This window comes from Oncorhynchus keta, chromosome 31 (assembly GCF_023373465.1).
Source record: "Oncorhynchus keta strain PuntledgeMale-10-30-2019 chromosome 31, Oket_V2, whole genome shotgun sequence".
Classification (NCBI taxonomy): Eukaryota; Metazoa; Chordata; class Actinopteri; order Salmoniformes; family Salmonidae; genus Oncorhynchus; species Oncorhynchus keta.
This window is the reverse complement of record NC_068451.1, coordinates 10,650,212-10,662,497: the sequence shown is the minus strand read 5'-3', so window position 1 is coordinate 10,662,497 and position 12,286 is coordinate 10,650,212. Positions and strand designations below refer to the sequence as shown.

The following is a 12,286-nucleotide window of genomic DNA, read 5'->3' as shown; positions in this document are numbered from 1 at the left end:
TTAAGAAATTATATCAGTGTATTTTTGGTCATCTGAAACGGTGCTTAATTAATGAATACATAGTTCCTCAGGGGTTAAGCCTGAGAGGTAAAATACTGTTTTATAGAGATTAATCTAGAAAACGGGTTTCTCTCTGAAAAGCAATGCTCACGATAATGCAGTTAGACGTCAAACACTGACATTAGGCAGCTCCAATCACCAAGGAATGCTAAGGAGTTAAAAATATTTCAGTGAAATAATCAACCCATTTCAATATGCAGACACGTGCAAATGCTTGGTCATACAGAGTCTAGAATACCCCCACTCCCATGTTTTCAGTTGGCCTATAGGAAGTATATCTCAAATCAAATATTTTTCTTCCTGCTCAGAGAAGTGATTGAGAGAGTATTCAGCTCCTCTTTTTACCTCTAAATCTAAAGTGATGTACTTATTTTCCACTGGTTTACAGATCAGGTATTCAGGTTTTTGCTTTTCTCTTCCTTAGGATGGCTCGAGGCAGCGCAGAGAGAGGAAGAAGACGGTTTCGTTCAGCAGCATGCCCACTGAGAAGAAGATCAGCAGTGCGAGCGACTGCATCAACGCCATGGTGGACGGCTCTGAACTGAAGAAGGTCCGCTCCAACTCCCGCGTTTACCACCGCTACTTCCTCCTGGACGCCGACATGCAGTCTCTAAGGTGGGAACCCTCCAAAAAAGAGTCAGAGAAAGCCAAAATTGATGTCAAGTCCATCAAAGAGGTGCGGACAGGGAAAAACACAGAAACGTTTAGGACCAACGGAATATATGATCAGATATCCGAGGACTGTGCCTTCTCAATCATCTATGGGGAAAACTATGAGTCTTTGGACTTGGTTGCAAACTCTGCCGATATGGCAAACATATGGGTGACCGGGCTTAGATACCTGATATCCTATGGGAAACACACCTTGAATATGATTGAAAGCAACCAGAACAACATGCGCTCCTCCTGGCTCGGTGACCTCTTCGAGGAGGCTGATGCCAACAACAGCAAGCACATCAGTCTATGTGCTGCTGTGCAGCTAATTAAAAACCTAAACCCTGGTCTCAAAAACATTAAGATTGAACTCAAGTTCAAGGAGTTTCACAAATCTAAAGATAAGGTGGGATGTGGTGTGACTAAGGAGGAGTTCATTGAAGTCTTTCATGACCTTTGCACAAGACCAGAAATGTATTTCCTTCTTGTCCAGTTCTCTAGCAACAAGGAATTTCTAGATACCAAGGACTTAACTATGTTTCTGGAGGCTGAGCAGGGTATGGCACAAGTAAGTGAAGACACCAGTCTGGCGGTCATTCAGAGCTATGAACCTTCCAAAGAGGGGCAGCTCAAGGGCTGGCTCTCCCTTGATGGGTTTACCAATTATCTCATGTCGCCAGAGTGCCACATCTTTGACCCTGAACAAAAAACAGTGTGTCAGGACATGAACCAGCCCCTGTCCCACTATTACATCAACGCTTCCCACAACACATACCTGATCGAGGATCAGTTTAGAGGCCCCTCTGACGTTACAGGGTACATCCGTGCCCTCAAGATGGGCTGTCGTAGTGTAGAACTAGATGTCTGGGATGGACCAGATAATGAGCCTGTCATTTACACTGGCCACACAATGACCTCACAGATAGTCTTCCGCAGTGTCTGTGACGTCATCAACAAATATGCCTTTGTTGCATCTGACTTTCCCCTGATATTGTGTCTGGAGAACCACTGCTCTTTAAAGCAGCAGAAGGTCATGTTTCAGCACTTGAAAAAGATTATTGGTGATAAGATTCACATGAATCCACCCTCATCTGAAGACAGCTACCTGCCCTCACCCTTTGACCTCAAGTGTAAAATCCTGCTGAAGGCGAAGAAGCTGGGCGCAATCTGCATCGGCTCGGAGGGCGAAGTGACTGATGAGGATGAGGGGGCTGAGATGTCCCAAAGAATGAACATTGAAGCCGACGAACAACAGAGCATCCCACTGATAAAGTTCCAGCTGTCCAAGGACCTCTCTGATCTGGTAACGTTGTGTAAATCGATTGCGTTCAAAGACTTCCCAACTGCTTTCCAAAGCCAGAGGCACTGGGAACTTTGCTCGTTCAATGAGGTCTTTGCCAGTCGCTGTGCCAGTGAATTCCCAGGCGACTTTGTTAACTACAACAAGAAATTATTGGCGAGAGTCTACCCCAGCCCAATGCGGATTGACTCCAGTAACATGAACCCTCAGGACTTCTGGAAGTGTGGTTGCCAGATCGTGGCAATGAACTACCAGACCCCCGGCCTGATGATGGACCTAAACATTGGCTGGTTCCGTCAGAATGGGAACTGTGGTTATGTGCTGCGACCAGCCATAATGAGGGAGCAGGTGTCATATTTCAGTGCCAACACTAAAGACTCAGTGCCTGGTGTGTCTCCTCAGCTCTTGCACATAAAGATCATAAGTGGACAAAACTTCCCCAAACCAAAAGGCTCAGGCGCCAAAGGAGATGTTGTTGACCCTTACGTCTATGTGGAGATCCATGGCATCCCTGCTGATTGTGCAGAGCAAAGGACTAAAACTGTCAATCAGAATGGGGAGAACCCACTGTTTGACGAAAGCTTTGAGTTTCAGATAAATCTACCTGAGCTGGCCATGGTGCGCTTTGTGGTGCTTGATGATGACTACATTGGCGACGAGTTCATTGGCCAGTACACAATCCCCTTCGAGTGTCTCCAGCCGGGATTCCGGCACACACCGTTACAATCGCTAACAGGAGAAGTCCTTCCCCACGCCTGGCTGTTTGTCCATGTGGCCATCACCAACCGAAGGGGCGGGGGCAAGCCTCACAAGAGGGGACTGTCTGTGCGTAAGGGCAAGAGAAGTCGGGAGTACGCCACCATGAGGGTGCTGGTCATCAAGGCTGTGGATGACATCTTCAAGACAGCCATACTGCCACTGAGGGAAGCCACCGACCTCAGAGAAAACATGCAGGTAAGGGATTGAACATTATTTGTAATAAGGGTTACATGGAGAAAATCGGTCCCCTCTGAAATGAAACTGGATGGCCCTCCCTTAAGCAAAATATATTTTACCTAATCCCTCAAAATAAATTATAAAAAGAAGTGACCTTCCCCTATACCCAAAATAATAATTAAAGCAAAGTGGATAGCAGAGAACATGTCTACCGTTTACCCTCATGTCTTGGACAGACCAGAGCATTGCATGGCAACGCAGGAATTCTTTATAGCGCACAGGCCTGCGGGCCAGAAGGTTATGGGTTGGCAGACCACCATGGACAACAGTAGGGATAGAAAGATCTCTCTCCTGCAGGTCCGAGGGTGAAAAAAAACAATTTTTTAAATAAAAATGTCATGCACTTTGACATCTTTTTTAATACCACACAAATTACCAAAATTACAGGCTAAGAATGGACTGGGCGATAGCTTATGTGTTCATCTTATCATATTTCTCCAATGCCAAATCAGTGTGTCTGGTTTGCAACGTAGCTGTCCGTGTTTGCAAATGATTGGGAATCTGAGCATTGGTTCTTTTAAAGGTTAGGCCTACCTTTCCACCCCAGACAGAGTACCGACGCTTTCAAATGTAAGCTTTATCTGCTGGCCACTTTTTTCCCATGGTTTAACCCAACGAGAAATGGTCAGAAGTGTTTCCCTAAAGGCTGTCTGGGTTTAAACATCTTCTATTGTACACAATGAACAGCTTAATCAACTGATAGTGACAGAATTAGATTTAATCTCCCAACCAAAGTCTGTTTTGTCTCATCGGCTATAGAAGTTTGTAGCTCAGCCTCTTAATGTCAAAGAAAGGATTCATCAGAGTCACGTCTTTCCTGGGTACTTTACAGCTTGTTTATAGCATAAAACATTGCGGACCAAAACGCTGTTATAGATCACTTTACATAATCGGATCCCATTTTATTTTCTTCATAATCTTACGCTAATCTTACGCTAACAAGTGGTCGGCCTGTGATTTTTGCAATTTTTAAATAATAGGTAGGCTTATGGCATACCCTCTCGATTTGAGTGTTGGTTTTAATTTAACAGCCCTTCACTGACACGGGACGGGGTAGGATATTTAAAGAATGCATGAAGTGGTGGAGGAATTGACTGACAAATCTATGGCTGTAGCAGCCTATAGCCTAATTTAGTCTGTCAAACAGGTAGGCATGGGTAACCATTCTGTAAATTCCGATCCATCCCTAAGGATTGACTTGTAAAACATCACCAATTTATGCCCAGTTTATATTGGCCAGGCTAGCCTATATTAAGTAATATTTTTGGGGCGAATGTGCATGCTTTAATAAAGTTGTGGATGAGTCGTTTGAATCAAGTTTATTTACTCATCCGCCTACACGGGCATGTTTTTGGTAGAATATGAACACTGACCCCTAGAGTCAAGCGAGGATCACAGCAAGATTTACTACAAAGGCTGTGTAGCATCTAAAAAGAAAGCCCCTTTTGGCAAGAGGAAACAAAACCACCAAGCTTGATTTAATCACATTTGCTCTAATCCATGTGTATTGCACAACAGTCGAGACAGACTCTAGGAGACTTCGAAGCTCAGAGGCAGTCTGGTGACATCCCCACTGGAGCACTGAGGCCTGGGGCCTGGGGCTGATATTCAGATATCCAGGTAGTGGCTTATGAGCATACCTTCTAATATATCAAATGGAAAACGTGTTACGTAATACTACACTGTGGCGCTTATGGGCTTGTCAGTAATAATTCTAGAAGGAGATTACTGTATGCAGTCTAAAGGACAGATTACCACAAATTATGTTAAATTGGAGTGGAAACGAGACTAGTGCGTCACCGATTTTTATAAGAGCAAAAAACGGATATGGTGTTTTACTTCAAATTTGCACTCAGTAAGCTGTTAGGAGCAATGATCAATCTTTTATTGGTTGAAACAGGACATAACAGAAAGATATTGACCAGACATGACAATTTGCCTGTTCAGATGATCCATCTGCTTTTGTGCATTCCTGTGTGCTCCCTAGCTTTCCACTAGGCCCCGCATGAGCTAGTCTACTTCAAACAGCCGGTCTTTTCCCACTGAAGCAATACAGAGCAATGTGTCAGAAGGAAGTCGCATACTCTATTGTTTCCCCACTCTGTGGTTGGTCTTTTGTGGTGCATTGTGTATTAGGGTTTATTTTGGTCGTTCTGTTTACATTGTAGTCATTATGGATAACAGGCCACTGGCCCTGAGACTAACACATCTTGGGCGTTCTCTCTGTGGCTGTTTGTCCTCCTAGGTTGTTTACACGCTGTTTAAATTGGGCCTTTCACAGGAATGTGTGTGTGTGTGTGTGTGTGTGTGTCGAATGACTAACAAAAACCAACAAAGGTCCTTGAAGGTAACAAGTACTCTTAACTACTTCCTATCACAGGGTGTTTCTCTGTACTTGTACTTCTGCTTCTAGCCTGTTAATTAGTAACTACATAGGCCACATTAACTTAGGTAACTTAACAGAGCTCAATTATTTTCTATGATAGAGAATTGAAAACATTAGGAATCATCTAATCACAGATCTTCAGTCATAATGAATTAAATGAACCAGCTGAATGAGATAATTACTCAAGTGAACTGTCACGGCAGTGAGCTTTATCTTAAATGACTAAAACCAAACCAAACTGAAATGAAAACAAACAGGAACTCTGAACCGTAATAATTCACTTGTCATTCATGCCCCAGTATCCTTGAGGCTAATACTGTTTTGCAACTGTATCTGCAATAGGGGTGTGGATGTTTAAATGTTAAAGAAATTGGGATCCCTAACCGAAAAAGTTTATTTGACATTTGTATGTAGATTCCTAGCGGAATCGAATCTTGACACTCAGAAATAGGAGTTGAGGAATCAATTATTTTGAAGTCTACTTTTCACCACTACGTCATCGGCGTTAACAGTTGGAAAAATGGCAGAGAAAGGCAAGCGACAGCAGCAAAGTCCTGTATGGCAATACTTTGAGAAGGAAATGCAAACATTGCGTGGTGGAATTGAGGTACATTAATGGCAGTACAGGTGCAATGCTTAACCATCTGAAAAGGGACTCCCAAACCGCTGCAGGCCGCAGCGCATCTGCATTGTGAATTCACATGGAATTTGATCAATTTTTCTAATTGTTTTAACAAAATAGTTTAATTTGTGACATCCCTAGTCTGCAGTACAATATGCTGCATCTTGTCCATTATAGAAACCAACTCAAGCTTTCATCTTCCACTTTGTCCAGTGTTCTTTGTCTTCAACGCAACAACATGCTTAGTCTTTAGTTCATCATCAGGACACCAACCCAAGCTTTCATGTTCCTTTGCAGAATGCCATAGTGCCCTTCAAGGAACTATGTGGCCTCTCGGCGGTGGCCAACCTGAAGCAGTGCATCCTGGCCCTGTCCTCCCGGCTGACAGGGGCTGACAACAACACCCTCCTGGTGTTCAACCTCAAGGACCAGTACCCCACCATGGAACCCCAGGGCCAGCTACCAGATGTCCTGAAGAAGGTGGTCACCACCTATGACATGGTGAGTACAGGAGGACTTTTGTTTGAACAGTATCATGTTTTTTTTCTTTTTTCTTCTTTGTTTTATAAGGTTAGTTGAACGAGGACATTCTTTTTTAGGACCAGGACTTGGAATCCGGGATCTTACTGCATATTTGAATCTTAATAAAAGCCTTTCTCATTAAGCCCACCACTAATGTGCTGATTGTAAAAACAATCTCAAAACACCTAGAGCATTAGTTTGATTCTAATCAAGTCAAGAGGAGGGTTTAGTGGGATTTGAATGGTAACATGGGGTTAAGAGGGTTAGGTAATAGGGCAGGGGAAGAGTTGTTTTAATCAAGTAATTTAATCAATGTTGACAAAGGACTGAAGTTATATTACACCCCCTCGGGCCTTAATTATATATGGCAAATATACCACGCTTAAGGGCTGTTCTTAGGCACGACGCATCACGGAGTTTCTGGATACAGCCAGTAGCCATGGTATATTGGCCATATACCACAAACCCCCGAGGTGTCTTATTGCTATTATAAACGGGTTACCAATGTAATTAGAGCACTAAAAATATGTGTTTTGTCATACCCATTGTATATGGTCTCATATACCACGGCTGTCGGCCAATCAGCATTCAGTGCTGAACACCCAGTTTATAATGTGTCATTGAGGCTATTTCAATACAGACCTATTACGCCTTACACCTCACCGCAATCAATGTACCTTAATAGTACAAGAGTGTTATAGAATCCCCTTCATCCCCATTTTGAATGTTTCATTACTTATCTAATGTATATGCTACAATACAGAGCGCAAGTTAACAACAACTTGAAAGCTCTGCGAGATTATCCACGTGGCCATGGAAAAAGGAACATCTGATATTTCATTCTCAAATCTGTAGCCAATTTGCTCTGAATATGTATTGAATACGCTTTAAAATATTCATACTTTTGATATTTCTATTTGACACCAGCTGTTTTCTGTGTCAGACATGTTTGCCTTGTACAAAGCATAAATCCTGGAGAAGTATTGGTGAAGCTTATTATCCACTGTAGAAACACAGGTCAAAGGCCACAGACGGCATCAGTACACCATTAGCATAGCATTGCATGTCATTTACCTAATGTATTCATAATGTCTTTCTCTTGACTTTAGAACCCCCACACAGAGCATGAAGGTAATGTGCTAACTAACCTGAGAACAAATGAGTCTTTCGTAATTCTACTCAAGTGTCTCACTCATTGAGAGTCATGGACAGACGTCAGTACAGTTTGGATCATGAGTTAATCGTTAGACAATGACTTGTGTGTCCTCGTCCCCTGGATACATTTTATGTAGAAGGACTGAGAAGCTCAGTTTGGGCGACATTTTAAAAGGACATCCAAAAGGAATAAATACATTATGCTGACACGCCCCTTACCTGTACTTCTCACAGAAACCACTTCATGTACCATTTTTTCCCCCCTCCAACACTTTCCCTGGTTGTCACTACTCTTGCTCAACTAAATATGTAATCTGTCTCATCACTCCCAAAAATGTTGAGGTAGGGAAGTGTTTTACCCCAAGTTACCCTACAATTGACCCGTGTTACGTTTCGGTCCACTCTCCCTATGCACTCGAGGTGAATTGCAGAGCGGTAACGTGCTCAACCATGCCGCTGCTAAAAACTCTTGGTTTAAAATGGTGCAGTTCAGCATATTTAGGAGTATAGAAATAAGTATGAATGGAAAGCCGGGATCCACCTCTCTTTTTGTAAAACAAATGCTATTTAAAACGGTTATTTTCCCCCACGATTGAATTAAGAATTGTTGTGCATTGACTGCTTGTTAGAATGCAGGTTTCCCTCCCTTTGGCACTCATAACTTGAATGCGCCTTGCGAGGAATATTTATCTTGCATAGATTACACAACAACTTCAAAAAGTATCTACAAAAAATTCTAGTCAAGTTAGTTTTTCCGTCATGTACACGTGATATATTGTAAGCCTACATGGAGTAAGTACACAGTGAATGAAATGCTTACTTGCAGGTTCGACTAAGTAAATACCGTTGAAATCGGAAGTTTACATACACTTAGGTCGGCGTTTAAATGTATTTGGCTAAGGTGTATGTAAACTTCAGACTTCAACTGTAGATATAAACTACTCTATTATGGGTTTGCCTGGTTTTGTTTGCAGATGAAAATTAAATGTGGACTCTTCCAGTATCTTCAAAGTGCTCCCAGTATCTTCAAAGTGCTCCTCTGCAGAAATTGTCTAAATTGAAAGTGCTGTTCTTCGTGTTGTAAATGTATTGTGTAGATTTTACTAGAAAAAAGGGAAGTACCAATGTTCTACAAAGTAGTAGTTTGTTTATGATAACCATTACCATTTTGAGGCCTTGTAAAACACTCCCAGTAGCACCACAAAATACACAAATCACCATAGCTAGTATTTAGCGAGCAAAGCCAGCGTTCAGATCAGCTGCTTACCTCTCAATCCACTATAAATACCTCCCCATGTTGCTGTGTCTGTCACCAAGGCTGTAATTTCTTCACCCATTAGTAAAGTAATCAGTGTGCCTGACAGCCTCCAGCCCTGTTACTGCAGCTGTGGACTGTCACAAACAGCCCCCCCTCCTCCCTCACACACCACGCCCGCCTCCCTCAGCTTAGTCACAACGTGTTACACTCATCACAGACTGTAGGAATGCTCTGGGTTGCCCTCATAAAACTAGGTTTGATGCCCACCTCAATAAATATATAGGCCATATTATTAATTATCAGTGCTTTCAAACTAATTTTGTAAGTCACTCCTAATTTTCAAATTATGTATCACCAAAGAACATTTTCTAATATCTTTATTACCTAATGTCCCCATTTGGGTGTAGAGGGCTGGAGTCTCTGTTTGAAACCTTCATCTCTCTCTTCACTGCCTGAAGTGGAACGCCCAGCCCAGCAGTCCACCATGGACAGGCTGTCACAGACACACAGTCACAGTGCTGCTGATCCCCTTAGCTCCTGTCACATCGCTCTCAATGCTCCTAAGTAGGTACTCTCCTCTTTCTCACTGGTTGGAAAACTGGCACAGCAACAGGCATCGATCTCGGGGCGGGGGCGCGCGCATGTTTGTTGGGTCACCGGCTGCCCGTCAGAGATTGACTTGGCAACTGGAGCTCTGCTGAAACAATTGCCCACGCTCCCCACCCCAAGCCCCCCGACCGGTCTGCCTTGGCAATGGAACAAGGACCTGCTTTTATTATGTGACCTTGCAGTGCTCTTAAGTCACTGAGGGAATGTACAAGTCAATTACACCAGAGCAGCGAACATAAAGCCCAGCACCCGGAAGGCTGCCGTAACTGTGTCATCTCGCCCCAGAATCTCATTAAGAAACCTATTCTAATTTTAGATGATACATCATTTCCTTCAGATGATCGTATTAATTGCACTCCGAGAGGCGGTAATAAGGGAGAAAGATCCAGATGGTCGTACCCGTGTGTATGGCTCCTGGGTCGTGCAGTGGGTATTTACCAGGATCCATGACGGTAAACACACGCATCATTAACCCCCCGAAATACCCCCGATGTACCAGGGATGTATTTTGGGGTGTTTATTTTTTGGTCAGGCATAAGAAGTGGAAATGGGCCTCTATCTGTGATCAGAGCCACCATGACAATTTCAACACAGTCATGGAGGTCAGAAGTGTGTGCACTCAATTAAGGCAGGGAGCTACATTTAGCGGTCCGCTACCCAGCTGTAATGCCACAGATAAGGCTGCGTTACGCCTTTACAACAGATTTACAACAGATTGCTGTAATAAACAATAATAACCTACTCTTGAAATCACGTGTTTTCAGACCAACTCTGAAACAGGACTTTTTATAACGGTAACATGCAATTACTGTAATACCCTAGTTGTCTTGCAACTTTCAATAACATGCTCTGATACACTCCCCTCCCTCTGTTTTTACCGTGCCTCAGCACAACTCCCGCTGCTTGGCCCTGTGTCTCTGTAATAAGGGCCTAGGCTTCTTTCTCCCCCGCACTGGATACATACTTCACAAAATGAAGATTGCGCACCACCGCAGGATGCCAGGCTGCTGTAAAGGGAATAAAGAGGTTCATATGGACTGTTTTCTCCTCTCCTGACAGATGATCCAGACCAGCAAGACTCTGCTGGAGAACTCTGAGGGAGTCTATGACCGAATACTGCTAACCCAGAAAGCAGGTAAGAAAGGGAAAGGGGGATACCTAGTCAGTTGTCCAACACATTTCAGTTGAATACATTGTCTTCCGCATTTAACTGAATCAGAGAGGTGCAGGGGGGCTGCCTTAATCGACGTCCACGTCTTCGGCATCCTGGGAACAGTGGGTTAACTGCCTTGTTCAGGGGCAGAATGACAGATTTTTACCTTCTGGTTACTGGCCCAACACTCGAGAGGGATAGAGCTGAATAAAGAGCGTTTAACATGAAAAGCCCATTTCTCTGCAAAGATCCACTGTCCCTCAGATCTTCCCTTCTTCCTTTCATGTACAATCATCCCCCCTCTCTGAAGTCTGCCATGGAGAGCGGCAGCTAACAAAAAAGATGGACTGATTTATGCCGGCCCTGTTACATAAGTTATTAACATTTGATTCATGCTCATTTCTGTGACCCGGATGCTTTGAAACGCTGCTTTGGTTCTGCCTGGTTTTTGATGATTCTCACGGCGTCGGCCTCGCTGCTCCTCTAATTAGGAGGGTTGCAGCTGAGGTGTTAAACACCCAGGTTCTGAACAAAACAACATCAAAGACTGGCAGGCGGCAGCGGTCCCTTTATGCCTGGTTTCCACCAGGAACCGCACCGCTACAAGACCTGCAGAACGAGATCAATCCCATTTTATAACTAAATGAACGGGAATCATTGTATGAGCAATTGATTGGAAAATATTTTATCTCATTGTGAGGATAATTCTGCGTTTGCACTTTGATATGAATATTGCAGCTTGTGTAGTCTTGCAATTTTATTATATCTGTGCTATTAGCACTGTTTATCCCACTCCTTTGGTGAGTCTCTGAGTATAGCCTTCTGGCCCTGAATAATGTGTTGACTTGACCTGGACAGGGGCAGTGTTAATCCAGTCTGCTCTGGGGCTTGGGGGATCGGGAGGATCTTGGAGCCTTGATAGTGTGATTGGCAGCTGGCAGAGATCCCACCCCTCGCTCCAAGGTGGGAGAGTCTTCGCTTGAGAAGCTGTCAGAATGTTCACTCTCTCTTCCTTCCCCCATTATGAGGAGAACTCAACAAGGTGGATATTTCTAGAAAGAGCTCTAGTGGTTCAAACTCTGCAAAACCAAATTGTGTGCTTTAAAAAGCAGCATAAAATTGACCTGTAGATTTACTCCAATACAAATAAAATCATATTCAATGAGAGGATAATTTAGACGTCTGTGTCTAATCTAATGCAGCGTATTTCAGCAATGTTTTCCATCTAAGCATTGTAGATGTTTCATTTATCATGGAGTAACTTGCATGGAGCGCCGAGTGAGGAAAAACAGGCCACCGTTCCAGGGGGCTGGGATTTATTGGTTTCCAGATGGATGACATATAAAATATTCATAGTCCATTGTCTTGGCTCATCAGGGGGGTGGAGGAGTGTCTTTTTAACTGAGGTGTGCGTCGCAAATCAATGGCTTCTCGCCGTCGTCTCCTCTTCGTATTCATCACAACACCTACAGGGCCTGCCTTCAAGCTGCTGCCCGAGACCTTAGCCATTGGTAGTCTGAGAGTTTAGATGTGAACGGCCTAAAGGAATGGTGATGAAAGGAACAACAAAA

At 43.6% G+C, this 12,286-nt stretch overlaps 1 protein-coding gene across 1 annotated transcript in view; it reads left to right on the top strand.

The window, feature by feature from the left end:
• Positions 1-12,286, top strand: part of LOC118364389 (inactive phospholipase C-like protein 2) — a 61,849-nt gene that overhangs the window by 41,234 nt on the left and 8,329 nt on the right. The window contains exons 3-5 of the mRNA XM_035745893.2: positions 485-2,968; positions 6,316-6,519; positions 10,622-10,697. Coding sequence (XP_035601786.1) covers positions 485-2,968; positions 6,316-6,519; positions 10,622-10,697 — 2,764 coding nt within the window. The remainder of the gene's footprint in view (positions 1-484; positions 2,969-6,315; positions 6,520-10,621; positions 10,698-12,286) is intronic.